At 43.0% G+C, this 26,938-nt stretch overlaps 1 protein-coding gene across 1 annotated transcript in view; it reads right to left on the bottom strand.

Moving 5' to 3' along the window:
• The window catches only part of cacna1ia (calcium voltage-gated channel subunit alpha1 Ia), a gene marked incomplete at both ends in the record, with an annotated part of 282,782 nt that overhangs the window by 201,587 nt on the left and 54,257 nt on the right, over positions 1-26,938 (bottom strand). The window contains one exon of the mRNA XM_080723189.1: positions 4,360-4,478. Coding sequence (XP_080579315.1) covers positions 4,360-4,478 — 119 coding nt within the window. The remainder of the gene's footprint in view (positions 1-4,359; positions 4,479-26,938) is intronic.

Below are 26,938 nucleotides of genomic sequence, written 5' to 3'. Positions count from 1 at the left end.
CTCTTGTGTACTGAAATGTTTACAAACAACTTGTGTTGGTCACTGATTGGTGTCATAGTAACTTACTTTACCTACTCTGTACAGTAATATGCATGCATGCTGTAGGGTTACAGTTTGTGCGCAGTGTGCTACATAATGTCAATTCATTTCGAATTATTAGAATACAACTAGAGTGACAACTCTAACTTTTGTTTCTATATCACTTTTAGATTATTACATTGAACCAAATGACATTTTCATTTCGAGGCCTAGAATCATTTGAAATAAGCGTCTAAATCCCAATAAAAGTCGATTTTAGGGTCTACTAAATTTGAGTGAAGATGTTTGAAAACCCCTGGGGTGCCCCCGAACGGCACTAAGCAATGGAGTCAATTACACTGAGAAAGGGATGTTCCTACAGTATGTAGGTTTCAACACTGCTGTGCTATTCTGCTGCCGGCCATTAAACTGCAGTCTAATGACCCCTATAAACTGATGTGGCGCTAAATCACTGACTCGCAACACACTCGGATAGCCATGGATAACTTTGATGCGAGGACAGACACCGTGCTTTTGCACCAAACACTGATGAATGGCAGTGAAATGATGTAGTTACAGGCTACGCTGCGTAAGCTAAATTGCCGTTCACAGATTTGTAGATTTATTCACGTTTCTTCAGGGGAGGAGGAGGTGCAGACTCCTCTTTGTCTAAGTCAGAAATAGATGGTGGCAAGAGACAAGAGGCACAAAGAGAACAACGCAGGGAGGGAGGAGAGATGTCATTGACATTCTGCAGACTGCTGGAGCTTTGCACAATAACGATTGATCTATGGCCAGTGGTGGAAAGGAACTACAATAAGTACATTTTTGCAGTGGGTACAATTATGAGGTACTTTTACTTTACTTGAGTAATTTCTGTTTTTGTATGCTGTGTGTGTGTGTGTGTGTGTGTGTGTGTGTGTGTGTGTGTGTGTGTGTGTGTGTGTGTGTGTGTGTGTGTGTGTGTGTGTGTGTGTGTGTGTGTGTGTGTGTGTGTGTGTGTGTGTGTTGCGTGTATGCGTGCGTGCGTGCACATGCTTTTTCTGTGTCTCTTTGTATCCACTTAAGACCGTCTATACTTAGAATGGACCTTTGAGTCGAGCTGTACTTGGCGGCGCGGTCTTTTCCAATCTACACCAACGCTCTTTACCAAAAATAGCCGATCTACAAGCTCACAACAAGCTTGTAGATCGACTACTTTTGGCGAATATTCTCCCCAGAATTATGAATGCTGGGGTTCGAGTGGTTAAAAGAAACTTTCCAGAGGGGAAGTTTGTGTTTCAAAGTCTGATCCCTTAAGACAGAACCTCACTCCTCGTAGGGACACTTAACAGCCAAACACACCCACAGCCAAAAGAGCATGAATTATTCATCAAACACGCTATGAGTGTGGATAACCTCACGATGTCTGTGCCTCCATTTCTTATTTAAAAGCGCAATATCTCTGAAAGCAGAGGAGCTGGTTACTTTGCGTGTATATCGTGATTGCTTGCGTGATTTACTTTTGAGCGTGCTTGTGTTTGCCTGTGTGCGATACAACCTGCTGTGAGCCTATGAATCTGCTACTTTCTTTACATTGTTGTCTGTAATGACATGCCACAAATACGGACGGCAGGTTCAAAGTGGGTTTTATAAATATTTAACCAATAAAAAGAGTTATAATAACTACATTTTGTCATTATTGGAACACAGTTTATTTTTTATTTTTTTTCTGAAAAGTAAAGTTTTTTGGTATACCAGGTTTGCAACCGACAATGCCGATACATTATGTCCAAATATGATACTGCGCTTGCACCTCAAAATGAACAAAATGTTCTGTGCAAAGTCTGCAAACTCACAGTAATGTCTTGCAGCATACCAATGAAAGCATTAATCTGTAGTCAAATGATGAATCCAAAAAAGTTCACAGCGCACAAGGAGGCTTCCATAATTTACATAGTCCATGATTTTAAACGAACAATTCTGGATGTAGGAGCAGTTAGCACCACTCAGATTTTAGTGCTAATATATCATCGTTGTCGGGTGGAAACCTTGTATGTCCAAAACCGTTCGTTTTTATCATTTAATTGTTTTTAACTAAACTAGTGAAAACAGTCGATCTACAAGCACACAACGCCTCGCACCGCGAGGCGTTATGTGCTTGTAGATCTGCTGTTTTCACTACTTTTGTGTGACGACCTTGTCTGATGACGCAGGGCTTTACTTCGTGAAAAAACATACAAATTTGAAACTTGGAGATACAAGGTGTCTGCCCAACAGTGACAGCTCTTCCTGGAAGATTTACATAGGCCTATACCTGAAAAGGCTGGAGAGAGTTGGATACATTTTTGTGACGGATTTTACAACAGGGGAAGAAGGCTGACTAAGAGGAGAGACTGGACTGTCTATGCTCTGTTTACACTTGTCAGAGCATGACCGTATTTGCGAGTCTGTGCCTATTCGTGCATTTGAAGCAAGAATGCAAAGCTGTACTGTATGTTACCTGCACTCACCTCTCTCAGGCATGCACACGCACGCACGCACACACGCACGTACGCACACAGACAAACAATGCCAGAGCACAGAGCCCATGGCGTGGGGTGAGCGATGGGGTAGAGCGGTGTGTTGTGCTGTTAAAACGCTGTTTTGATAAATAATGCAGCCGGCATGCTGCGCATCTAATCTAACGTTGGCTGCATCAGTCCAATCTCTGTCTGACTCTGCTCTGAGTAAAACGGGGAATAGATTCATCATAGTGCCTTGTCGTCGCCACCACCAGACTGCCTTCTTCAGTCAGCCTTTCATATTGTCTGTGATTTGTACGTTTCTAAACTCAATTGGTTTAGGGCTGGGGTTGCCAACAGAAAAATAAGGCAGCACTAAAGGTCGTTGCACACTGCTGCGTTTTTTCTCGGCTGAATAGGAGCAAATTTCGGGGCACGTAAATAAAGAAATCAACCTCACGTTATGTCAATCACGTTTTGCACACTGCCGCCCGTTTCGACCCACTGCTTGGGTCCCTTGCTCTCTATCTCTCTCTCTCTCCTTGCCCTGAAAAACAGAGTGCAACCCAGTAGCACTCAAGAAAAATTGTACTTTGTTGTGTCCACCACTGCAGGTAATATAAGTTTGTGTGTGTGTGTGTGTGTGTGTGTGTGTGTGTGTGTGTGTGTGTGTGTGTGTGTGTGTGTGTGTGTGTGTGTGTGTGTGTGTGTGTGTGTGTGTGTGTGTGTGTGCGTGCGTGTGTGCGTGCGTGCGTGTGTGTTCCTTCCTTCCATATGGCACTAGACAACGAGAGATTGCACCAGAGGACCCACATAGGCTCACTATTACAGAGAGAGCAACAGCCTCAAGCCCAATTTAGCATTTGTCGCAAGACGGCGTCGCTCGCCTAATATAGCAGACTTACAAGCTCACAGCTCGTCGCAGACGCGACACGTTGTGAGCTTGTAGGTCTGCTATTGTTCTTCGTGTGACACCACTGTGCGACAAAGTACAAACCGGGCTTGACTTTCAGCACCGTCAGCAAAATCCCTCCTGTTACCATTAGCAACAACCAGAGCAGGACCACTGACAGTACCTGGGGAGACAACAGCCTTGTTAGAGACGGAGAGAGACAGAGAGAGACAGAGAGAGAGAGAGAGAGAGAGAGAGAGAGAGAGAGAGAGAGAGGAGAAGAAGAAGAAGAAGGGAGCTTGAGGGGAAAGGGAAAAAGGTTATGGACCAGTAAATGTGAGAAAGACAAGTTTGACAGGTTTGGAATTGTTACTGTAGCAGCGAGGTTGAGAAGGTGGCGAGAGATGGACAGAGATAGACATAAGGCACTGAGGGGGAGAGAGAGTGAGAGAAACAGACCAGGTTGGAAGGAGGAAAGGGGAGGGAGGGAGGGAGGCTGGGAGAGAGAGAGAGAGAGAGAGAGAGAGAGAGAGAGAGGGGGGGGGGGGGGGGGGAGAGACAGGATAGAGAGAAGGACCGGTACACATTGTTCTCTACCTGCCTCAGAATGTTGTCACAATGCTTTTTTCATGGCAGTGAACTACACAATATAAGTGGATAGAATTGAATACAACTGATCGGATCGGTCGGAATTGAACTGAACTGAATTGACTTTGACTTGACTTGACTTGACTTGACTTGACTTGACTTGACTTGACGAGAACGAGTTGAATTTGAATCGATAACAACCAGTGCAGAAGCCAGAAGTTGCCTTGCTGTGTCGCAAGACAAATTTCAGAGTGATTGACAATAAAGTACTATATCATATCATATCATATCATATCATATCATAGCAAGACTTGAGCTTAAGTTGTTGACACACACACACACACACGCGCACACACACACGCACACACACAAACTCACCTGCAGTATCTGGCAGCGGTCGGACGTGCAGTCGATGTTTTCGCAGGGCTGGTACATGCCCAGGGTCACACAGTTCAGCAGGATGACCATGATGCTGATCCTCTCGAACCACGTATGGACTGGAGTTAAGGAAAACACTGTCTGGTACAGTATGACATCTTGACAAACGTGTGCGCACGGCACACACACACACATCCTGTTGTTTTTAAATGTGCTCTAAATAAAGATGACTTGACTTGACATACAATACTGCACATGCATACAGTACACGCACATAGACGCACAGTTCTCGTGCTCATATACGCATGGGGCATGGCATGGCATCAGAGATCGCCTAGGATTTTAAATTGACGGTCACTGTGACCGTCATCATTAAAATTTACCGGACATCTGAAAAAAATATCGGACATAATCATTTTGATGCATAAATTACAAGCAGGTGCACAAACACAAGTATTAGGCCTGCATAGTTGGGACTGAATTGAATGTAAAGGAGTAGTAGGCTAAACGTACAGCTTCATCTTGCATAAGGGAATTAATTATATTGGACTATAATCGCACAGGCTGTGTCTGCATGTGCTGCTTTCACAAGGTGTTTCTGTTGCATCATGTTTCATGCCAACACATAATAATGAGAAATTGTCTAAAAGTGGGGTCTGCGCAATTGTTTCATAAGGTTGATAGATTGATCTGGCCAGCAATGAATGAAATCTACTCACTGTTGAGTGGTGACACAGTGCGTCCATGCGCATGTTATGCAACTTTGGGAGAGTTGAAAAGGCTTTGGTGGTGTTCTTCCTACTGTCTCCACTCATAAATCTCCTCCTCATAAATAACTTCAATCAAGTGTATAATGTTTGTTTATGGGTTGATTGTTGACTGTACGTGCATTCCTTAATTTCTATGGCTTAACATGCAGTGCTTGCGTTGCAACGCAAGCTGACACTGAAATGAGCAAGCGAGAGAGAGCGAAAGCGAGAGAGAGAGAGAGGCAGCCTGCGCAGAGCAGAGTGTCTGATTTGCAGACATATATATATATGTTACAGTATGTTTAGGTAACTCAGGACGGTAAGAGTAAGAGCGCTTGTTTTGTCGTTCACCACACACTAATCACCACCAGATGGCGACGACAGCCCATAGACAGCCATTCACTAGTGCAGGCGCTGACGTCACTCGTTTGCGACTCTCTTTCTTTATTTACTAGCCTAGCTGGGCGGTGTTTAGCCATTAGCTTAGCCATTAGCTTAGCCATTAGCTTACTATGAGCGTTTATCGTGGGCTTGCCCAGGCCTTACGGCCTGAGCATAAATATAACGATTGCATTCACCACGGCTTCGTAACTCGCGCGGCGCTCCGCCGGCCGCGCTCGGGGGCGAAGAGCAGGACCAAGGTCCGCTGGCCTTCGCGCCGCTTGCAATGTCGTGGACAATCGAGCGGCTCCGCCTGGAGGACGTTGTTGTGGGCGACCGCTTGTTCCGCCCCGTGCTGCACGGCGAGTGCTCCGTTTCTCGACCGTACTGTTTCTCTAACAAACCGTGACATATATATATATATATATATATATATACATATATATACACACACACACACACACACACACACACACACACACACACACACACACACACACACACACACACACACACAACAATATTCTAGGTTTATGATATCATGGGAAGAAGTAAAATGCACTCATGTCAGTGGTAAGGTAGTTCTGTCCGGAGGCTAACGTCAGAGATCACAGTTATACTGTTGCTGCCTCAAAGCCTCAAGTACGAGCTGAACCATAGCAAGATAGGCTCTACCAAAACAATAGCTATCAGACCTAGTGGAAACATCTAGACTCTTACAAGCTATCAAATATCATAATGTATCATAATGCATATAGATGAATATCATAATATGAACAACATAATGTTACATATCGTCGTTGTCAGGTGAAAACCTGGTATGTCCAAAACCGTTCGTTTTGTATTTATCATTTTAAAAAGGATTTAAACTAGTGAAAACAGCAGATCTACAAGCACACAGCGCCTCGCGGCGTGAGGCGCTGTGTGCTTGTAGATCTGCTGTTTTCACTACTTTTGTGCGACGGCGACGGCCTTGTATGATGAAGCAGGTCTTTACTTTGCAAAAGAACATACACGTTTGAAACTTGGAGATATAAGGTTTCCACCCGACAACAACAATATAATCAATTATAATAACAAATAGAATATCTTCCTCAGAACCAATGTCAATACTATCAACAATCTGTCAATTAGCACTCTCTATGGCATGTTAAGGTCTAATACAACGGTTAATACCCAAGATACTAAGAGAAAATGGGAAAGAGACCTTGGGGTTGATATTGATGACGATGTTTGGTCTTGTTGGACATCGTGAAAATGTTAAAGAACGTAATTTATGTTGAACAACTCACAGGCTCATTATTATCACTTGGCCTGGTTAAAGAAGGAACGATATTGACTGGTTGAAATGACTGCAGGTGCACTGGAAACTTTGCAAGCCTTTGAAGCCTCTTTGTGGTTATGAATTTCCTGTGGTTGAACTACATACACTGTGTACGGAACATACAGCCTGTATTTTCGAGACATGCATGTCTATTTTCATCACTGATCAGCGCATTCTGCATACCTCAGCATATGTCCATGTCTGAAAAAGATGCAAGATAAGCTCCTTTTGTGAGTGTGCACACCTACGTGCACACACGCACACATACATATGTCTGGGGAATTTCCCTGAGATCGAACCATCGTATATAACGGCTCACACCAGAGCATCTTTTAGGCTTTTTGGGGGATTTTTGGAGGACACGGAGGGCTCAGGCCCTGCCGTTGGTCCTCTGCCCCTTTTGCGCTCTTTTTGGGGGATTCTTCTCTTGCACCTTGGTCAGATCTCAAGCAGTTGGTTCCACATGGATGAAGGTAAAATTGACTTACATTAAAAGAGGTACATTTCTCTATTTTGAGATTAAACCTATTTGGTGTTAAATATTATACTTTTTTGGAATTATCTAAATCTAATGGAACCTCCTGCTTTTAAATCTAAATTTGGAATTATTTTAGAACAAGCCTAATTTAAGGCATTGGTAAATCCTGATTGATTTCTTTTCAATTATTTTTGTATTTGCATTTGTATTTTTAAATGCACATGTGTAATACCACTGAGTGAATAAAAGGAAGCTTTAAACTTCCAAAAAGCCTCATTTTCGGTAAGGATAAATAAAGTGCTGTAAGGATAAATTGACTTTGTCTTCTTTAGAAGCAATACCCATCTGTGAGTATCTGAATTCCACACGGCTGTTACATTACTGATAAAAGCTCACACTTCATATTTTTAGTCTTTAGTGGTGAGCATCAGTACGTTTCTCTGGACAGAGTAGGACAGGTAGTCTCGTAAGAATCTTTTGAGGACCTTAACTGTCTTGTCTGTGACATAAAAAGTGTACATCGTGAGGGTTAAGGCTGTTTTTTTCTGTGGTCGGGGACCTCCTGTCCGAAATGTATTACACACTGCTTTCAGGGGAGCCCCCGGGCTCTCCCTGTTACAGTCTTCATGGCGCCCTAACGCGGGGCGGGCGAGAGCTTTAGCGCATCAAACTACCATATCTAAAACAGCCGGGCACTTAGCAGGTTGAACTCTGCTAGAACTAAAATGATAATCTGGAGTTTGATGGTCTAATCTTTCCCCGCTTAAAATACAAGAACCTACGAAAGAGATTAAGAACATCTCAAAAATCTCAAATAAGAGATCTCACACAGCCGTGTGGATTTATTTTTATTTTCCGGATTATTTTCCGAAGATTATTAGACTGGCTCTTTAACTGACTTTGTATGCTGGCTTCAGTATGAGCCAGAGAGGGAGAGAAAAATAAATATGTTTTAAGAAATCGTCACTCATGTTGTCTTAACTATCTTTATGATTGGTTAATATAACAAGAGTATCCGTACATGAGGAAAATTATAATAATCTATATTATAGCTTGATTTTGATTTCTATTTTACATTCAGTTCTAACAATGCATTCCATAATGTGTATGTATGTACGTATGTATGGCTTGTTTGATCTATGTGTGAGTTGATTACGGCATGTCTGAGTCATAGCAGGAGCACCGCTGCTACTAGAAGCAGTTGATACATGTCGTAAGGGGCGACACGCTAGAGACACACCGACCTGTCTGCCCTACTGGCTGAGTATTCTGAACACTGAAATATGTTTTTGTTGTTTTAACTTTAACATCACTTTGCTTTATGAACTTGACCACCCCATTGTAAAGGAAAACATAAGAATAATACATTCAAGTAGATTGACACTGAATTTGTATTTTAAATTATATTAAAAAGGGATAGAGTGACAATCTTCATTCTAAAAGAATTATGTATTTTCCTTTTTCCTGTTTTATTTGAACTAGAAATATTTCTACTTCATTTAAAGTCACATATGTTTTTATTTGGAACATTAACACAACTTTACAGGCTGAGCCTGACCTGCCAGACCAAGGGGGTCCAAGGCCAGATCCGGGAGCAGTCCACTAACTATGAACACTCCAGACCTTCCTCTCAATGTTTGTGAGGGGTTCTGCCCAACAACGACGATGAACTCTTCCTATCCGACCCATGATCGCACCGCTGTCTGAGAAACTGTCTGAGAAACTGTCTGAGAAACTGTGTCCTGGTTAGGACACCACTGCACCCGCAGGACTGTGGAGAGGTAGTCAGCGTCAGCATGGGCCTGTTAGTCTGGTCCTCGTCCCTACCTGTGGTACGTCAAGGCTCCAAGGCTCCCATTGAAGGGGGTGACTTGGGGTCCCTATCCCGCAAGGTCACGAAATGGCCAGGGGTAGCACTGTGAGACTTAGGCCGCGTGGGCCAAAGTCTTTTTTTTTGTGTGACTTTGATGAAGAATGGAGGAGAAAAAGAGGAATAGACTTTTGCCGGGGCTTGAAATGCGGTCGGATGGGACTGACATGGGCTGGTTTGGATCAAGAAGGACAATCATTATACTGCTCTGGTTTTGCGTGATTCATTCTATTTTGTTGTGTGTTCCATAAAAAGCAAAAAAGAAAGAAGAAAAAAAAGAAAAAGAAAGAAAGAAAAGAAAAGGAAAAAGGGGGAAAAATGTAAAAGAGTTGTTTTATAATCTGCTGTTTGACTTTTGTTTGCTACTTTGCTGTAATCGTGGTGATTTTTTGTCAAACTATTTTGTTCTTTTTGGGGTGTTGTCTTGTTCATGTTCTTTTAGGTTTGATCAACATAAATGTACGAGAGAGGGTGTTGGACATCGTGAAAATGTTAAAGAACGTAATTTATGTTGAACAACTCACAGGCTCATTATTATCACTTGGCCTGGTTAAAGAAGGAACGATATTGACTGGTTGAAATGACTGCAGGTGCACTGGAAACTTTGCAAGCCTTTGAAGCCTCTTTGTGGTTATGAATTTCCTGTGGTTGAACTACATACACTGTGTACGGAACATACAGCCTGTATTTTCGAGACATGCATGTCTATTTTCATCACTGATCAGCGCATTCTGCATACCTCAGCATATGTCCATGTCTGAAAAAGATGCAAGATAAGCTCCTTTTGTGAGTGTGCACACCTACGTGCACACACGCACACATACATATGTCTGGGGAATTTCCCTGAGATCGAACCATCGTATATAACGGCTCACACCAGAGCATCTTTTAGGCTTTTTGGGGGATTTTTGGAGGACACGGAGGGCTCAGGCCCTGCCGTTGGTCCTCTGCCCCTTTTGCGCTCTTTTTGGGGGATTCTTCTCTTGCACCTTGGTCAGATCTCAAGCAGTTGGTTCCACATGGATGAAGGTAAAATTGACTTACATTAAAAGAGGTACATTTCTCTATTTTGAGATTAAACCTATTTGGTGTTAAATATTATACTTTTTTGGAATTATCTAAATCTAATGGAACCTCCTGCTTTTAAATCTAAATTTGGAATTATTTTAGAACAAGCCTAATTTAAGGCATTGGTAAATCCTGATTGATTTCTTTTCAATTATTTTTGTATTTGCATTTGTATTTTTAAATGCACATGTGTAATACCACTGAGTGAATAAAAGGAAGCTTTAAACTTCCAAAAAGCCTCATTTTCGGTAAGGATAAATAAAGTGCTGTAAGGATAAATTGACTTTGTCTTCTTTAGAAGCAATACCCATCTGTGAGTATCTGAATTCCACACGGCTGTTACATTACTGATAAAAGCTCACACTTCATATTTTTAGTCTTTAGTGGTGAGCATCAGTACGTTTCTCTGGACAGAGTAGGACAGGTAGTCTCGTAAGAATCTTTTGAGGACCTTAACTGTCTTGTCTGTGACATAAAAAGTGTACATCGTGAGGGTTAAGGCTGTTTTTTTCTGTGGTCGGGGACCTCCTGTCCGAAATGTATTACACACTGCTTTCAGGGGAGCCCCCGGGCTCTCCCTGTTACAGTCTTCAGTCTGAAATATTTGAAAATGCCAAAAAACTTTCTGTGTGTAATAGGGCCTGGTCGATTCAGTTAAGAACCATACACAGATTACAGATTTCACCTAGCCTTCACCATAAAATGAATGCTAATTTATCCCCCCTTTGCCTTAAGTGTAAGACTGAAGAAGGAGACTATATTCATTGCATATGGTCATGTCATAAGATTGAACGTTATTGGTATGATATTGTACAAGAACTGAATGAGATCTTTAATATAGAGCTTGAACTTGACCCTTTGTGTCTGATTCTGGGACTTCCTGATAATAAGATTGTCAACAAGTTCCACAAACGTCTGTTCAATCTTTTGACCTATGCTGCGAGGAAAAATATTTTATTGTCTTGGATAAATGAAAAACCGCCAAAAAAGAGAGGCTGGGATAAAATTATCATGCAGTGCATGCCTTTGGAATATCTGACTTGCCTGCTGCGCTCTACAACCGATACCTTCTATAACATTTGGGACCCATATTTACGCTTTATTGGTCCTCAGTTAGCTGAGACCTTGACAATAGGGTTTCTTAACAGAAGTGATGCTGCTAACCTTGATGGATAAGACAGGAACATCACTTTTTGTCTCTTTAACACCGTGGTTTTGTTTTTCATTTTGTGTACATAATGTATGTATATGAGTGTAATTCTATATTTATATTGTTATACTGTATATATAATCTAAAGAAATGTACATTGATACCTGTGTCCTTTGCTTTTGCAACGTGTCTGAGCTGAGCTGTCTGTCTGTCTTGTCTTTTCTTTTTTGTCATAACTTTGAAAATCAATAAAAAATATTATTGAAAAAAAAAAAAATCTGTCAATTGCACAGTTCAATTGCTGGATTTCACATTTAGGGCAGAGTGTTGATAGCTTGATAGCTACTGGAGTGGAGCTTACAATTTCAATTGAATTCAAAGGAGCTTTATTGGCATGAGAAAACATACGTTTACATTGCCAAAGCAAATGTTACATTACAATCTTACATTACACTGCATATAGACTCTCTAGGAAATTCCCTCTTCAGCTCACCCACACTGTGAAATTTGGAGTATTCATTTAACTAATTTAACTCAACAAATGGATATCCGAGTTACAAATGGAGAGATTAACCTGGAGGATTTTACTTGAAGAGTGGCTCTTTCAGATATAGTATCAACCTTTAGTTTAAAAACATATTCTTCCAAAATGAATGCTGTCGTTAAATGAAAGTAATCCAAAATGCTAAATGTCTGAGATGAATGAATGCAGCGATGAAAGCTTTGTAGCCGAGACGTTGCAGCAACAGTAAAATATGTCTAAGAATGACGAAGGAGATCTGAAGAGACGTGTGAGGTCTTTTTTGATGAGATTATAACTGCCATTTATGATAACAGTGCACCTTTGAACACGCTATCATTTGCATTTTAAGAAGAAAAGAAAAGCGAGGGAAAGATCTGAAGCTTGACATTTTTGTAATTCACAGATTTGAACACACATGTGAATAGGAGAGCGCTCGCACACATGAAACAGCTAGCGGTTGTCATTATGGAGGTTTAAAAGCCATCTCCGTATCTACAATACAAGCTTTCAGTAATCTTACAGTTTTCCGTGTTCTGTAGCGTATTCCGCTCTAGCCCCCCCCCCCCTCTCTCTTTCTAAAATTGGAAGAGAAAGCCATCACTGATGTTTCACAAGATGAGCTTTAAAGTTGTTGTTTTTGTGTCCTTTTGAACTTTGCACTGATGAACTTTATACATGTGAGTGAACCTCTCGTATGCGTCAAGCTGGGAAATGTACACTGTGCGTGCTGTGCGTTTGTGCATGCGTGCAGAGTGCATTGTAGGCCTATCCTCACACACACACACACACACGCGCACACGCACGCACACACACACACACACACACACACACACACACACACACACACACACACACACACACACACACACACACACACACACACACACACACACACACACACACACACACACACACACACACACACGTATACAGTACACACACAGGTGCGAGCTCATACACACACCCTGCTGTCCCAGGGATATAATTAGCGAGTGTAGAAGGTCAGTGTGGTGGAAACACCGGCTGTCCCCAGAGCATGGGCAGGAGCTGGCATACATTCTAACCCCTGAAGCTGTGCGCTGAACGCATGCACCCACCAGGGATTTACAGATCACAGACACAATGGAACGGGCTGCATGGGAGAATTTGGGACTTGTATAGACCCACGAACATGTCATTATGGAGGTAGAGGAGAGGAGAGGAGAGGAGAGGAGAGGAGAGGAGAGGAGAGGAGAGGAAAGGAGACCAGACCAGACCAGACGAGGATAAAGAAATATGATGATGGACAACATTTTTAACAATGAGGTAAGCAAATGATAAAGTGAGAAATAGCTCAACATTCACACTGCTCTGAATACTCGGCGCGTTGTGACATTGTAGACGTTGTGAGGTTGTAGATCGCTATTATTTGGCAAATGTTCCGTCGCAGGATAATGGATGTTGAGGATATTTAGATTATCGCGATAATATCGTAAATCAGACTATTTTTGTCACAATAATCGTGACATGAATTTTCATATCGTCCCATCCCTATAAGACAGAGTTCATAATTTTTGGGGGAATAGCAGCAGCCATATGCCACTGTGTTTGTTTGTTTGTTTGTTTGTTTGTTTTCCGCCACTTCACAGAGCGCTCTTGCACCATCAAAGCCCGGTTATGAAGCAGGTTTTTGGGCCAGGCTCGCGCTAGAGACGAAGGCAGTTCCATCAGTGAAGGGGCGGGTTGAGGACACACTCTAATCTAATTCTGCGAGTGTACAAATGGATCTCTCAGGAGTTACGCTCAGGAGCTTGCATTGCACAGCTAATAAATATGATATCGCTGAGTGTCTGTGAGGCAGAAAGAGACACTCAGTGCAGTTCAAGTCCATTTAATTTGCTCTTTTGTTTTTGTTTTGTTAAAAAGTGAAAGCTCTATTCTGATAATAATCTTTTTTATAGATTGTTCAGTAACAGGAGTTTCCACCAGGCACGTGCACACATAGACACATCAAAGGGGGCTTGAGCCCCTGCCCTGTAACAAAAAAATTCCCTCTCCAGACCATGAATGCAGTTTTTACTATAGTGAAAGAAATGCAAATGCCTCCTTTCCATGCCATACCTGAAGGCAGCATTCAAGAGAATTGCCTTGTCCAAACTCTCCTGAACTTAAATGCAGCATCTTATGTTGAAAGAATTGCCCTCTCTGTGTAGAAATTCATGCCGTTACGCCACATCTCCAGTATTGACTTGATTATGCTTAGTTCAGTGTGGTATCAAGCACCGAAAATAGCCAACCTCCAAGCTCACAACGCGTCGCGCTACGACGCGTTGTGAGCTTGGAGGTCTGCTATTTTTGATATTTTCACCAAAAGGCCCTTTTAGAAATTTCAGCCCTTGCCTCTTTAACATTCTCTGCACATCCCTGGTGCAGTTCAAGTCCCCTATTTGATTTGCTTTTTTGTTTTTGTTTTGTTAAAAAGTGAAAGCGCAATTCTGATAATAATCTTTTTTATAGATTGTCCAGTAACAGGAGTTTCCACATCTCCCTGTTCTTTAGTAAACAGAAAATACATTTTCAAGTGGGACACCAATTTTATCAAATAAGGAGAGAGCCCATTTATCAGCTGAGGACGTTATAGTGTTGCAGTTCCAATTTGGTCTGCTCGTTGTTTTGTTTTGTCACTTCCAATTTCACCACCCTGTATCCGGTATGAATTATCTCTACGGGTTGGATGAAATTGGTATCCTGGCCCGGTACAGTCCTTGTTTAACCATTATTTTATGCTTTAACTATTAAAAAAATAGCAGATATACAAGCTCACAGCAAGCTTGTGGATCTGCTATTTTTGAAAAATCGTGAAAATGTGTGCAAGTCTTTGAATATTTTGTCCCGATTTTATAAATGTCTTCTAAATCCTTCTTCTACTGTAAATCAGTGTTTTTTCATGTCAATGGACCCCCAAATTACATGCATTTGGCCGCGGACCCCCATTTCAAAATATGTTGTTCCAGGGACCCCCAGGAGCAAATATTTGAGTTACAAATGTTCGCTTTTAAAGAGATATTCAAAGATTTTTAGAAAATACATGATTTTTTTTCTTCAAAAATAGCAGATCTAGCGTGGCACTCGGTGCCATGCTGTGAGCTTGTATATCTGCTATTTTTTAATAGTTAAAGCATAAAATAATGGTTAAAGTGGTTCCAGTTAATGGGTTAAAAGTTCCAATCAATGTTTGATTGGGAATAAGTAGCATAAACAATGCTGGAAGAGGCAAATAAATACCTGTCTCCAATGAAAATCTACCGTTCTCACCACACACCACCCTGACACTAGATGGGTTTTTCAGACATAATGCTAACTGTAGGTGTAACAAACATCAGCAAAATAAAACAAAGGACCCGTGTGTGTGTGTGTGTGTGTGTGTGTGTGTGTGTGTGTCTAGCTCTCTATCTATCAATTCAACCATCTATATCCATCTATATTTCTATGCTTAAGTCTTTGAAACACACATACCACTCTCTCTCCATCTCTCTCTTTACAACCCCCCCAACCAATCCGGCCATCTCTTCCCTCGTCTGTCTGCTATCAAAATGTTTTGCCGTTTCTCTCCAGGGGTAACATGGAGAAAGGAAGGAGAAGAGGTGTCAGCAAACAGATGTGTGGGAGTAAATTAAAAAGGTGTCCCCTCCTTATCCTCTTTAGCTTTGCTTTCGTCCCGCTGTCTTTTTCCCCCTCGTTAAACACCTCTCCTATCACTGCCTTTTCAATTTTCCATGTTGCTGCCTCTCATCTCATTTCCCTCTCTCTCTCTCTCTCTCTCTCTCTCTCTTTATTCCCAGGCATGACAGAGCAAATGGTGGACAATCTGAGCCTCCCAGCGACAACAAGCGCAAACACTTGAGGGACCCATTTGACATGCGATGAGAAATCAATCAGGCCTGTGTCGCCTGCACGTGCTTGTGCCTGTGTGTGTGTGTGTGTGTGTGTGTGTGTGTGTGTGTGTGTGTGTGTGTGTGTGTGTGTGTGTGTGTGTGTGTGTGTGTGTGTGTGTGTGTGTGTGTGTGTGTGTGTGTGTGGAGCAACTAAAAACCTGCCGCAGGGGGTCCGAGATACAGAGAAATTATGCTGGAGCGTACTTCAAATTAAAAAAATCTGAATCTCTCTCTCGCACACACAACAATAATACACTTTTAAACCTCACATTTTTAGAAAACTGGCCTTAGAACAGAGTGGCTAATCACTACCTAAACTACCAAAACTTGCTTCAGAAATTCCTGCATGTTGGATATAGTTTTGGTGGCGCTCAGCAGAGTGCCTACCTCTGCCAGAGAATCTGGTCTAATCAAAATGACATCCCTAATCCCCAGGTAGGCCCCCTAACCATTCAGCTATGCCGCCCATGAGAAGGGGCGCAAAACTTTGTCTGTATCACTCCCCAAAACCCTCGAACTTGCCTCACTGAGCACTCCCGAGTGACTTCCCCGAAGTCAGCCTTCGGTCTTCTTTTGGCCGAGGACAGCAGCCCCTCCGGGAAGACAGGGTTCTTCTACTCCCCAGAGGGCTCTAGGAGGTGGCTGGGGGGGGCATGGGTGTCTCCCACTCCACAGAGGGCTCTAGGAGGTGGCTGGGGGGGGGGGGCAGTGGTGTCTCCCACTCCCCAGATGGCTCTAGGACAGGGGTTCCCAAACTTTTTTGTCTCAGGGCACCCCATACATTTTTTTAAATCCGAGGCACCCCTACATTATAATTTTCACTCCCAGCACTTTATATTTATAGCATATCGTCGTTGTCGGGTGGAAACCTGTCCAATGTCCATGTCCAAAACCGGTTGTTTTGTATTTATCATCTATAACATGTACTAAACTAGTGAAAACAGCAGATCTACAAGCACACAACGTGTGCTTGTAGATCGGCTGTTTTCACTAGTTTTATGTGACAGTCTTGTATGATGAAGCAGGGCTTTGCTTTACCAAAAGACGTACACATTTGAAACTTGGAGATACAAGGTTTCTGCCCGACAGTGATATTTTAGTGATTATGTTGCGAGGAAAACGTTGAGATAATAGACATTTTGGTTAGAAATGACTGAAAATAACATTGTATTTCAAGTTTAAAATGATACTAAATGTATTTTTAAGTGTCCAAATAAATTCCAAACATTATCAAATTATCTGGCGGCACACCTGGACTGCCGTCACGGCACCCCAGGGTGCCCTGTCACCCACTTTGAAAACCCCTGCTCTAGGAGGTGGCTGGGGGGGGCAGGGGTGTCTCCCACTCCCCAGATGGCTCTAGGAGGTGGCTGGGGGCACAGGGGTGGCAAGACGGCCAGCTTAAGTCAGATCCACATTGCTGATCCCGGCTGAGCGCCAGGTCTGTTGAAGCCCTGTGGGCCAAAGAAAGAGCCATGGATCCAAGCCAGGCATCCTGGCAGTGGAACAGTGGTCTAATCCGAGTGGGGTGGAGGGGAAAGGAAAGGAAAGGGAGTATGTTCTGGTCCCTAGGAGAGGGGAAATTGCTTTTACAGCTTCACGCTTTATTTTCTACTCATTTTCCGAGTACAGACTGTTACGCGGAAGCATTTGAGAATTGTGGGAGCCAACACGTTTTTTTTTTTAGAGTTACCGTAATTGATGCTTCCTGTTTTAGAGAAATGTGAGGTCATATACGCACATGTGCTGGGGTATTTCAGTTGCTATCCTGGATCAGAGAGGGTACTTTATCAGGAAGGATGGCTAACTGTTTCTGCCCACTTAAGCACACACAAGCACTCACAGGCAGGAACATTCATCTATTCTACAGGACGCACACACAAGTACACGCCACATGCACACGCACACACTTGTTAATATACTGTAACTATGTCTTTCTCCTCTTTATCTTCCTGTCCATACTGTAATGTATGTCTATTGTCTCATCTCTGCTCTGTGCTGATGCGCTCTCTCTCTCTCTCTCTCTCTCTCTCTCTCTCTCTCTCTCTCTCTCTCTCTCTCTCTCTCTCTCTCTCTCTCTCTCTCTCTCTCTCTCTCTCTCTCTCTCTCTCTCTCTCTCTTCTCAGTCTCTCCCTGCGTGTCTAAGCTCATCTTTCTCACTTTCCATGTACAATATCTCCTCTCACTCTTGTTATGTCTTTCTCCTGTGAGATCTGCTCTGTCTGTTCTCTCTCTGTCTCCATCTCTGTCCATATTCAGCCAACCATATTCAATGTCTCCTGTTTCTTTGCCCCCTCTCTAAATCTATTATCACTCCACTCTGTTATGCCTGTGACCCCCCCCCCCCCAAACACACACACACACACACACACACACACACACACACACACACACGCACACGCACACGCACACGCACACACACACACACACACACACACACACACACACACACACACACACACACACATATGCCTGTACCTATTTTTATGCCTGTCTCTCTGTGTCAATATGTATTTGGTCAAGAACCCATCCTCTCTTCTATCGTCATTCTGTGTGTTTTCAGGGGCTATCAAATGTCATCAAGCTCTCCGTCTCTTTTTTTTTGGGGGGGGGGGGGGGGGGGGGTTGTTTGGCTTTTCCTCTATCACCACACTGCATTTCCTTTTGTGCATGGTTTGGCAATGTATACAAGTTAAAAATAATGTAAACAAGTCTTTCTTATCTTTTTAGTTGACCTTTGTTGAACTGTACAGTCATGAAACATTTGGTGTTGTGTTTGTGTTTTGGTGACACCTCTCGTATGTGGGCATTATTCCCTACCTAGAAATGTAATGTAGTGGACTCAAACTCTGAATATTTGTCTTTGAATTGCAGTGGAGTGTCATAGGTATCCCAAAATACAAATATTTACCGGTAAGTTCTCAAATGACTTAATTACAAGTACAGCAGGCTACTCAAGTAAACGTATGTTACTGCTCACCACTAGTCATGGTGTAGTTTGTCAAAGCGGACGTCATATTTGTGATTCCAGTTCCACTACTAATGGAAAAGATAACCACTCGCACAACTCCTTCACAGACATAGACACATTTTTCCTCAGAAGGTCACGGAAAAGAGGCGAGCCTTTAGTCTATCTTTTATTTCTCTCTCCCTCTCTCCCATTTTCTCGTTTCCAGTCTGCTTCTTTCTACTGCTCTATCTCGCTCTCTCCGCTCCGCCTAAAAGTATAGCTATAGACACTCAAAGCTAACCTTAATTTCAATTATTCAGTGAGCAAACCTCGATGAGAAAAGCAAATAACTCCAATAAACGCGCCTCAGACAGAAGCGGAAAAACAGAGAGCCCCTGACGGATATATGCTGAGGCAATTTTTTAGCCGAGTGCGTTTCCATTCTGCCTCTCGTCTGAACCCCACCAATCCACCCATCCACCCACCACTGCTATGAAAATCATCACAGTCGGACAGAAACCTTGTATCTCCAAGTTTCAAATTTGTACATTTTTTCATAAGGTAGAGCTCAACTTCACCATACAAGACTGTCTCACAAAACTAGTGAAAATGCGATGCGATCGGCGTTGTGTGCTTGTAGATCGGCTATTTTCAATATTTTAAATCATTTTTAAAATGATAAATACAAAACGAATGGTTTTGGACATACAGGGTTTCCACCTGACAACAACAACATGCTGTAATTGCCCGCTGGCTGCCTGTGGTGTGTCCACATTTCACTGTGGCCTTCAAGACAGAGCTGACCATCACCCATAATGTGGTTACAACTTAAAAAATAGACGCTTTCTGACTCAGCGTCATGATGGGTCTGTCAGTGATTGTCTGAGTCATAGTATGTGGTTGGTACCGGCCATACATATTAAGCTATGCACATACTGTATATCCAAGGTCTTTCATGCTATATTAAGCCACTATAATGTTATGTTGTACAATGTACACTACAGTATACTGTGGTACGCAGTAGTACGTTTTTTCTCGGTGTGGCTCTGCAAGATGCTAGCCACAGCTGTGTGATTGCTGTGTGCGTGTGCGCGCATATGTGTGTGTTTGTGTGTGTGTGCAGACCTAATCTTGCAAACTGCTGGACCAATCAGTGTCAAACGTTGTGGGCACACAAGTACCACCGCTACAGAAGTCTGCAGAAGTCTCAGGCTACAGAAGTCACACTAACACACACTTATGATTCATATTTCAATACTTAAATTCAATTTGATAATGGAAGTCCACGGGCTGTGATCTGGCCGAAACCAAAGTCCTTGTGAGAGCCTTGAAACCTTGTCCGTGACATCACAGACCACTGATGGCATGGATACCACCAGTAAGACTCCCTAATCGGGAAATAAGCGACCGTCAGGTCGCAGCGTGATTTTAGGGCAAAATGTGTAGGAGCAGTGTCCAAAAATGTGTTTTAAAAAATCGGCCAGATGGTGGCGCTATATGGGACAGATCCATGTTGATGACATGAGTGTAGACATACTGTGTACCGATTTGCGTGATTTTAGGGCAAAATCTGTAGGAGCAGTGACCAAAAATGTGTTTGGAAAAATCGGCCTGATGGTGGCGCTATATGGGACAGATCCATGTTGATGAGATGAGTGTAGACATACTGTGTAGCGATTTGCGTGATTTTAGGGCAAAATCTGTAGGAGCAGTGTCTAAAAATGTGTTTGAAAAAATCGGCCTGATGGTGGCGCTATATGGGACAGATCCATGTTGATGACATGAGTGTAGACATACTGTGTACCGATTTGTGTGATTTTAGGGCAAAATCTGTAGGAGCAGTGACCAAAAATGTGTTTGGAAAAATCGGCCTGATGGTGGCGCTATATGGGACAGATCCATGTTGATGAGATGAGTGTAGACATACTGTGTACCGATTTGCGTGATTTTAGGGCAAAATCTGTAGGAGCAGTGACCAAAAATGTGTTGGGCCTGATGGTGGCGCTATATGGGACAGATTCATGTTGATGGCTCTTTTGGCGCCGCCGAGGCGGACGCGTGGGTACCGGCCCCGGCTCTCCCGGTCGCTCCTAGCCTGAGTTACGGCATTTGGTCATTTTTGCACTTTTTGGGGGGTCCCTGGAGCTCCGGGGGTCTCTGGAGGGGTGGAAGTTGTGGATTGGCAGGCAAGGAATGTATGTGCAAAGTTTGGCATGTCTTGGGGCAACGGTGGCGGAGATATGAGTTGGGGAAAAGTGTGACATGACGGACAGACTGACTGACAGACTGACTGACTGACTGACTGACTGACAGACTGACTGACTGACTGACAGACAGCCGGTGGAGGTTTTGGTCAGCAAGGTAGTAAATGCGACCTGACGGTCGCAATAACTGACGTCACAGGCTGGCCATATAAAGTCCACATGAGAGCCTCATAATTCTAACATACAAGAAATCATCAACACATCTTTCCTGCTGCACTGCAAGCTTGCACATCTGCAATAAACATAAACAGAAAACAAAGGGGAGGGTGGGGTCTTTGCTGGTGCCAAGCTTAGAAGACTTCTAGGACCAATTAATCGATAATTATACTGGTATCAGCCATATCGGCCTTAAAAAAAGAAGAATGCACTTTTTATGAGAAGTCTGCATCTGCACCTAGAATCACAGTTACGGAAAAAAGGTTTATGTCCGCCGGTGATAAAGTACATAGCTTATCCGGGGAGACTTACTTGAGTTCAGGGTCGTAAACTCAATAATATTGTGTCAATACCTTGTTGTGGATTATATAATCCATCGCACGACAGAGTATTGACTCCACCTCGTCTCTTCAACCATTTTAAATCACAATCTCCAAATCCCCAAAAGTGTAAGTCAAGTCAGACAGGGGGAAAAGCAATTATTTAATTTAATGGAAAGTCATCTGACGAGCCATTAAATAAAAGATAATGCCACTTTTCCATTCAGATCGCTTGGCTTTCTCTTCACTCAAGTCCCAAATAATTTCAAGCCAACAAACATAATGAGAAGATAAGGACCCCTTGCTAGTGTTAGCTAGATAACAATTCAGCCTCAGCACTCCAAACCACACACGCCTGTAAATCCAGAGAGTTACTGCTTTATAATCTTTGTTTTCAAAAATACATGGCTGCGTGTGCGTGACCATCTGGATTCAAACCAGGGATTCCCGCATTGGGAAACCAAACATCTGCCACTCTTCCAAAGGGAAATCCCAGCTGAAACCCCTCAGCATCCGTCTGTTCCGTTCAAAGTTAACGGTGTGACACTTTGCATCTCAGTGTGGTGCTGCTGAGATCTGGGCCTGTCCAGAGGGTGGCAACTCAGCCTGACATGATCACACATGCACTCAAAATGTATTCAGCTCTCCCTCCACATGCACACACACACACACGCACGCGGGCGCGCGCGCGCACGCACGCACGCACGCACGCACGCACGCACGCACGCACGCACGCACGCACGCACGCACGCACACACGCACACACACACACACACACACACACACACACACACACACACACACACACACACACACACACACACACACACATCCTCACGCCATCTGTATGTATCTTTGATATTGTCATTGTCGGGCAGAAACCTCATATCTCCAAGTTTCAAGTTTGTACGTTTTTTCACCAAGTAAAGCCCTGCTTCATCATACAAAGCTGTTGCACAAAAGTAGTGAAAACAGCCGATCTACAAGCACAAAACACCTCGCCCCGCTAGGCGTTGTGTGCTTGTAGATCTGCTATTTTCAATAGTTTAGTTCATTTTTAAAACGATAAATACAAAACGAAAGGTCTTGGACATACAAGGTTTCCAACCCGACAACGACAATATATATCTTTGATTATTTGACCGGTTTGTATCATGACCATGTTCTTTTCTTTTCTTATGAACTCTCTTGCTCTCAAAAACTACAATGGAGCGCACTCGATACAGAACAAAAGAACACAATGTCACCCCCTTCTTTACACCTGTAAACCTGTGATGTGACAATGAAGATGATTCAGATTATCCACTTTCTTGACAGGTGCTACCCATTAAGACCAGGAACATAATTATCTGTGTCACGTTAGATTTGAACCACTTTAACCATTAGCTTATGCTTTAACTATTGAAAAATAGCAGATATACAAGCTCACAGCGCGGCACCGAATGCCGCGCTGCGAGCTTTTAGATCTGCTATTTTTGAAAAAAGAATCGCAAGATGCAAGATGAAAAGATTTTGCAAGTCTTTGAATATTTTGACCCGACTCTATATAATGACTTATAAGTCCTTCTTCGAAATCAGTGGTTCTCAAACATTTTCATGTCAAGGACCCGCCAAGTTATAGATATTTGGCCGTGGACCACCATCTCAAAATATGTTGTCCCAGGGACCCCCAGTAGAAAAGATTTGAGTTACAAAGCTTTGCTTTGAAAATGATACATTAAAAGATTTGCATGGTGCGGCACTTGGTGCCACGCTATGAGCTTGTACAGTATATCTGCTATGTTTCAATATAGCTAAAGTATAAAATTATTCCAGGTTTTAATGGGTTAATTATGCAGCAAGTATCTTAATATCACATACTAGACAATGTCCTTTTACAGTTACTGATGGTGTACTATGTTCTAAGGATCAAGGTAGTTTGTTCTCGGAGGAGGGGGGGAAGGAGAGAAGTCTCTTCAAACAGCATTGTTTTATTTTATTGTCTGATAAAGATGCTCTTAGGTTTGGCATGTGTCGCTGAGTCAGCTACGTGACCTGCAGTACCTGTTGAGCGTGGAAGCGTCTGTCAACGGCACTGAGCAATAGCCAGGTCAGGTCAGCCGACATCTGAGGGGATATGGAACACGTCCAACCGCTGTCCGTGGTGCCAGGGAGGCAACACAAAAAAAGTACTTTTCTTCAAGGAACTGCTATATTATGCCTTTTACCTCTCACAGGATCTATCTCGCTGTCTTTCTTTGTAGTGTAATTAACTGGTGGGCAGGTTGCCAAGGATCTCCCCTCGTAACTCACAGCACACCATCCCTTGCAAAGCCTTGTTTTTTCGTTTTTTTTTTCTCCTATTCATTCCCTCCTTGCTCCTGCCTGTTTCATCATTATTTCATGGATGTTCCTTGTTGAAATGTGTACTGACAGCCGTTCACATCGGCTTCTTCTCCCCGTCTGTCTGTCTGTCTGTCTGTCTGTCTGTCTGTCTGTCTGTCTGTCTGTCTGTCTGACCTTCTGATTGGCTGTTCCTATATCGTCGTTGTCGGGTGGAAACCTTGTATGTCCAAAACCGTTTGTTTTGTATTCATCATTTTAAAAATGATTTAAACTAGTGAAAACAGCCGATCTACAAGCACACAACGACTCGCACCGCAAGACGTTGTGTGCTTGTAGAGCTGCTGTTTTCACTACTTTTAAGAGGTTTCTGCCCGACAGTGACGATATGTCTGTCTAGCTGGCTTACTGACTGACTTTCTCTTAGTTCTTGTTTTTGACTTTCAGTCACTAGTACTTGTTCTTCTTTTTCCACCATGCATGCTTTGTGTCTGCATGTCTGTTTGGATTTAGCCTTGCAAAGCCAGACTGTATCACTGCGCTGCGTGGCTATGAGTCTGGGGTGAGGAAATTAATTCACAATTGAGTGGGGCCAGACCCAAATCCGCCAAGGAAAAAAAATTGCACTGGCGGATTTGTCTGATTCCAGGCAAGTTGGGATTATTGTTAAAATACAGTAAGTCTGATTATTTACACAAGTCTATCCACAACTTTCCAACATCCCATCATGCATTGCGCAGAAGGTGTGCAGCAGCTTCCCGCGCCGCAGCCGAGTGTGATCTACAAGCTCACAACGGTTGCATCTGCGACGCGACGTGAGCTTGTATTACCGGAGCTTGTATTACCGGAAGTGTCCCGCAGATAATGCTACAGTAAATTCTCATGGAAACAGATGGATATGTACGAGTCTCTACGTACACATGTCCCTGTAGTCTCTACTTAAAGTACATGAGTCACTACATGTATGAGTCTTTACTTACTGTATAGTTAAAGTCTATACTTATACAAGTTTACCATATACAAAGACATATACAATTCCCTACAGATACAAGTCTCTACTTATTGGAGTCTGCACTCGTGATTCCCTATTCAAAGTCTCTCCTCTATAAAACAACAATAACAGAAAAGTGTACTCCGGTAAATAGGCTATATTGTATATAATATACAATAGGAACAATAGCTGCCTGTTCACTTCCAGACTAAAGTTAGCATGGTAATGGCACCGGGCTAGGGCAGGATTCTCCGCCCTCCCTTTTCTTCTGCATGAGCAAAAGCACAGTCTTCTCAGAGCCAACGGTCCCAGAGCATATACAAGTACTGTAATGTTAGTACAGTAGATTGAACAAGAAGTAAACTAGCATTTTAAAAGCCCCCAGCAGCAGCAGCACAGTGCAGCATGACGGGGACCGCTGTGAACTGTAGTAGGCTAAGTGCTACTGTGCTTGTCTCAGCAAATGCTCTAAATTCAACTCCAGAATAACTTTGTGTATGAAAATCCTAAATTCTGCCCATCATTAAAAATGCACTTGCATTTTGAAATACAGGGATTATATTTCTTTGCCTATTTCATATGCTAAAATCCCTCTTTGCTAAATAATCATGTTGTCTTATAGAAAAGGCTTAGGAGAATGCTGTGTGTGTGTGTGTGTGTGTGCGTGCGTGCGTGCGTGCCTGCGTGCGTGCGTGTGTGTGCACGTTCGCTTGTGTGTGACACAGGGAAATTATCATCTCAGAAGTTCAAAGCCCCAGAACATTGGCCTTCCAATACGAATATAATTCAACAGAGCATGGGTTTACATCCTGCATATGCCAACTTCTTCAACTTGGATAACAAGCTGTGAATCCCCATAATCCAAACATTAGAACATCAGAAAGCGTACAATAATACACTTTGCAAACAATTTAAACCGAGTGTGTGAAGCAGAGAGACATTAGACGGCCCCATATGGGCCTGTGAAGCTCAGGCTTCACAGTACAGTTTATGTTGATTAATTGAATACATAGGACCTCAATGGCAACTAGTCCCCAGGCCCCTTTTGCGTTATCCTTAAAGGGCCACTTCACCTCAGGGACAACCAGATCTTATTTTATTGTCGTTTGGGACACGATCAACCTTAATGTATTACTGTACCACGTGCTGCTTAAAGTACATTTTCTGACAAATAAAGTATTGAATCAGTCAATCAATCAATCATAAACTCCCATTCCACCCCAATGCTGACAGGTGCTGCCTCAGCGCATAGGCATCGCTAGCGCAGCAACATCAATGGCCCTCCCCGCTCAGCTTCCCTCCGGCCAACTGTGTTCATAGACACGCTCAGCAAGCTGGATGAACCGCAGTGGAACTGAACCCTATAGAGACTCCATGGTGGTGGACAGGTACTAGGTAAGTGAGCTCACGAGAGAAGTACATTAATAACACAGGTTGGTGGTCAAGTAGTTCGCTACTAAAAGCAGGGATTGAACCACATTTACATGCACAAAAGAGCCAAACTGTACTGCAGTATACGTATGTGTCAGTTTAGAGAGCTATGGCTGGAGTACCAACCGTCCAGTCACACAGGATCTGTCATAAGATACACTTTGTTGAATAGCTGATATTGGGGGAATGTGGCAGGCAGTGGCAGAGGTGAAGGGTTGGGAAATAGCACACTCCCGGCTATTTTCACAACTTTTGTGCGTCACTTTTGTATGAAGTAGGGCTTTAATTTACAAAAAGAAAACATACAAATTTGAAACTCTGAGTCTGAGTTTCTGCCCTACAGTGACAATATGCAGAGGAAGAAACTCTTTGTTCTTCTGCATCTAGAGCTAGAGGAAGTTGGAATACTGCTCTGTATAGTTAATGGTGTAGCCTTACTCAGCTATGACCCAGACAGTATTAGCCTTGAATCACTATGAAATGCTACAAAACAATAAATACCAGACGTGGCATCTTGCAAAATTCAGACTTCTAGGACATACTGTAATTCACAAGGAAAAGGACAAATAACATCATCACATAAAGACGACTCCTCACACAGCCTAGAATACAAGGCAGCAAGGCCATACAACAGTGACTATAGTAAGACATTACTCCACAACCAACCAGACAAACAGTCCAGCACACT

Source organism: Nannobrachium achirus, assembly GCF_963921795.1.
Source record: "Nannobrachium achirus genome assembly, chromosome: 4".
In the NCBI taxonomy this organism is placed as follows: Eukaryota; Metazoa; Chordata; class Actinopteri; order Myctophiformes; family Myctophidae; genus Nannobrachium; species Nannobrachium achirus.
This window is presented reverse-complemented; position numbering and strand designations above follow the sequence as displayed.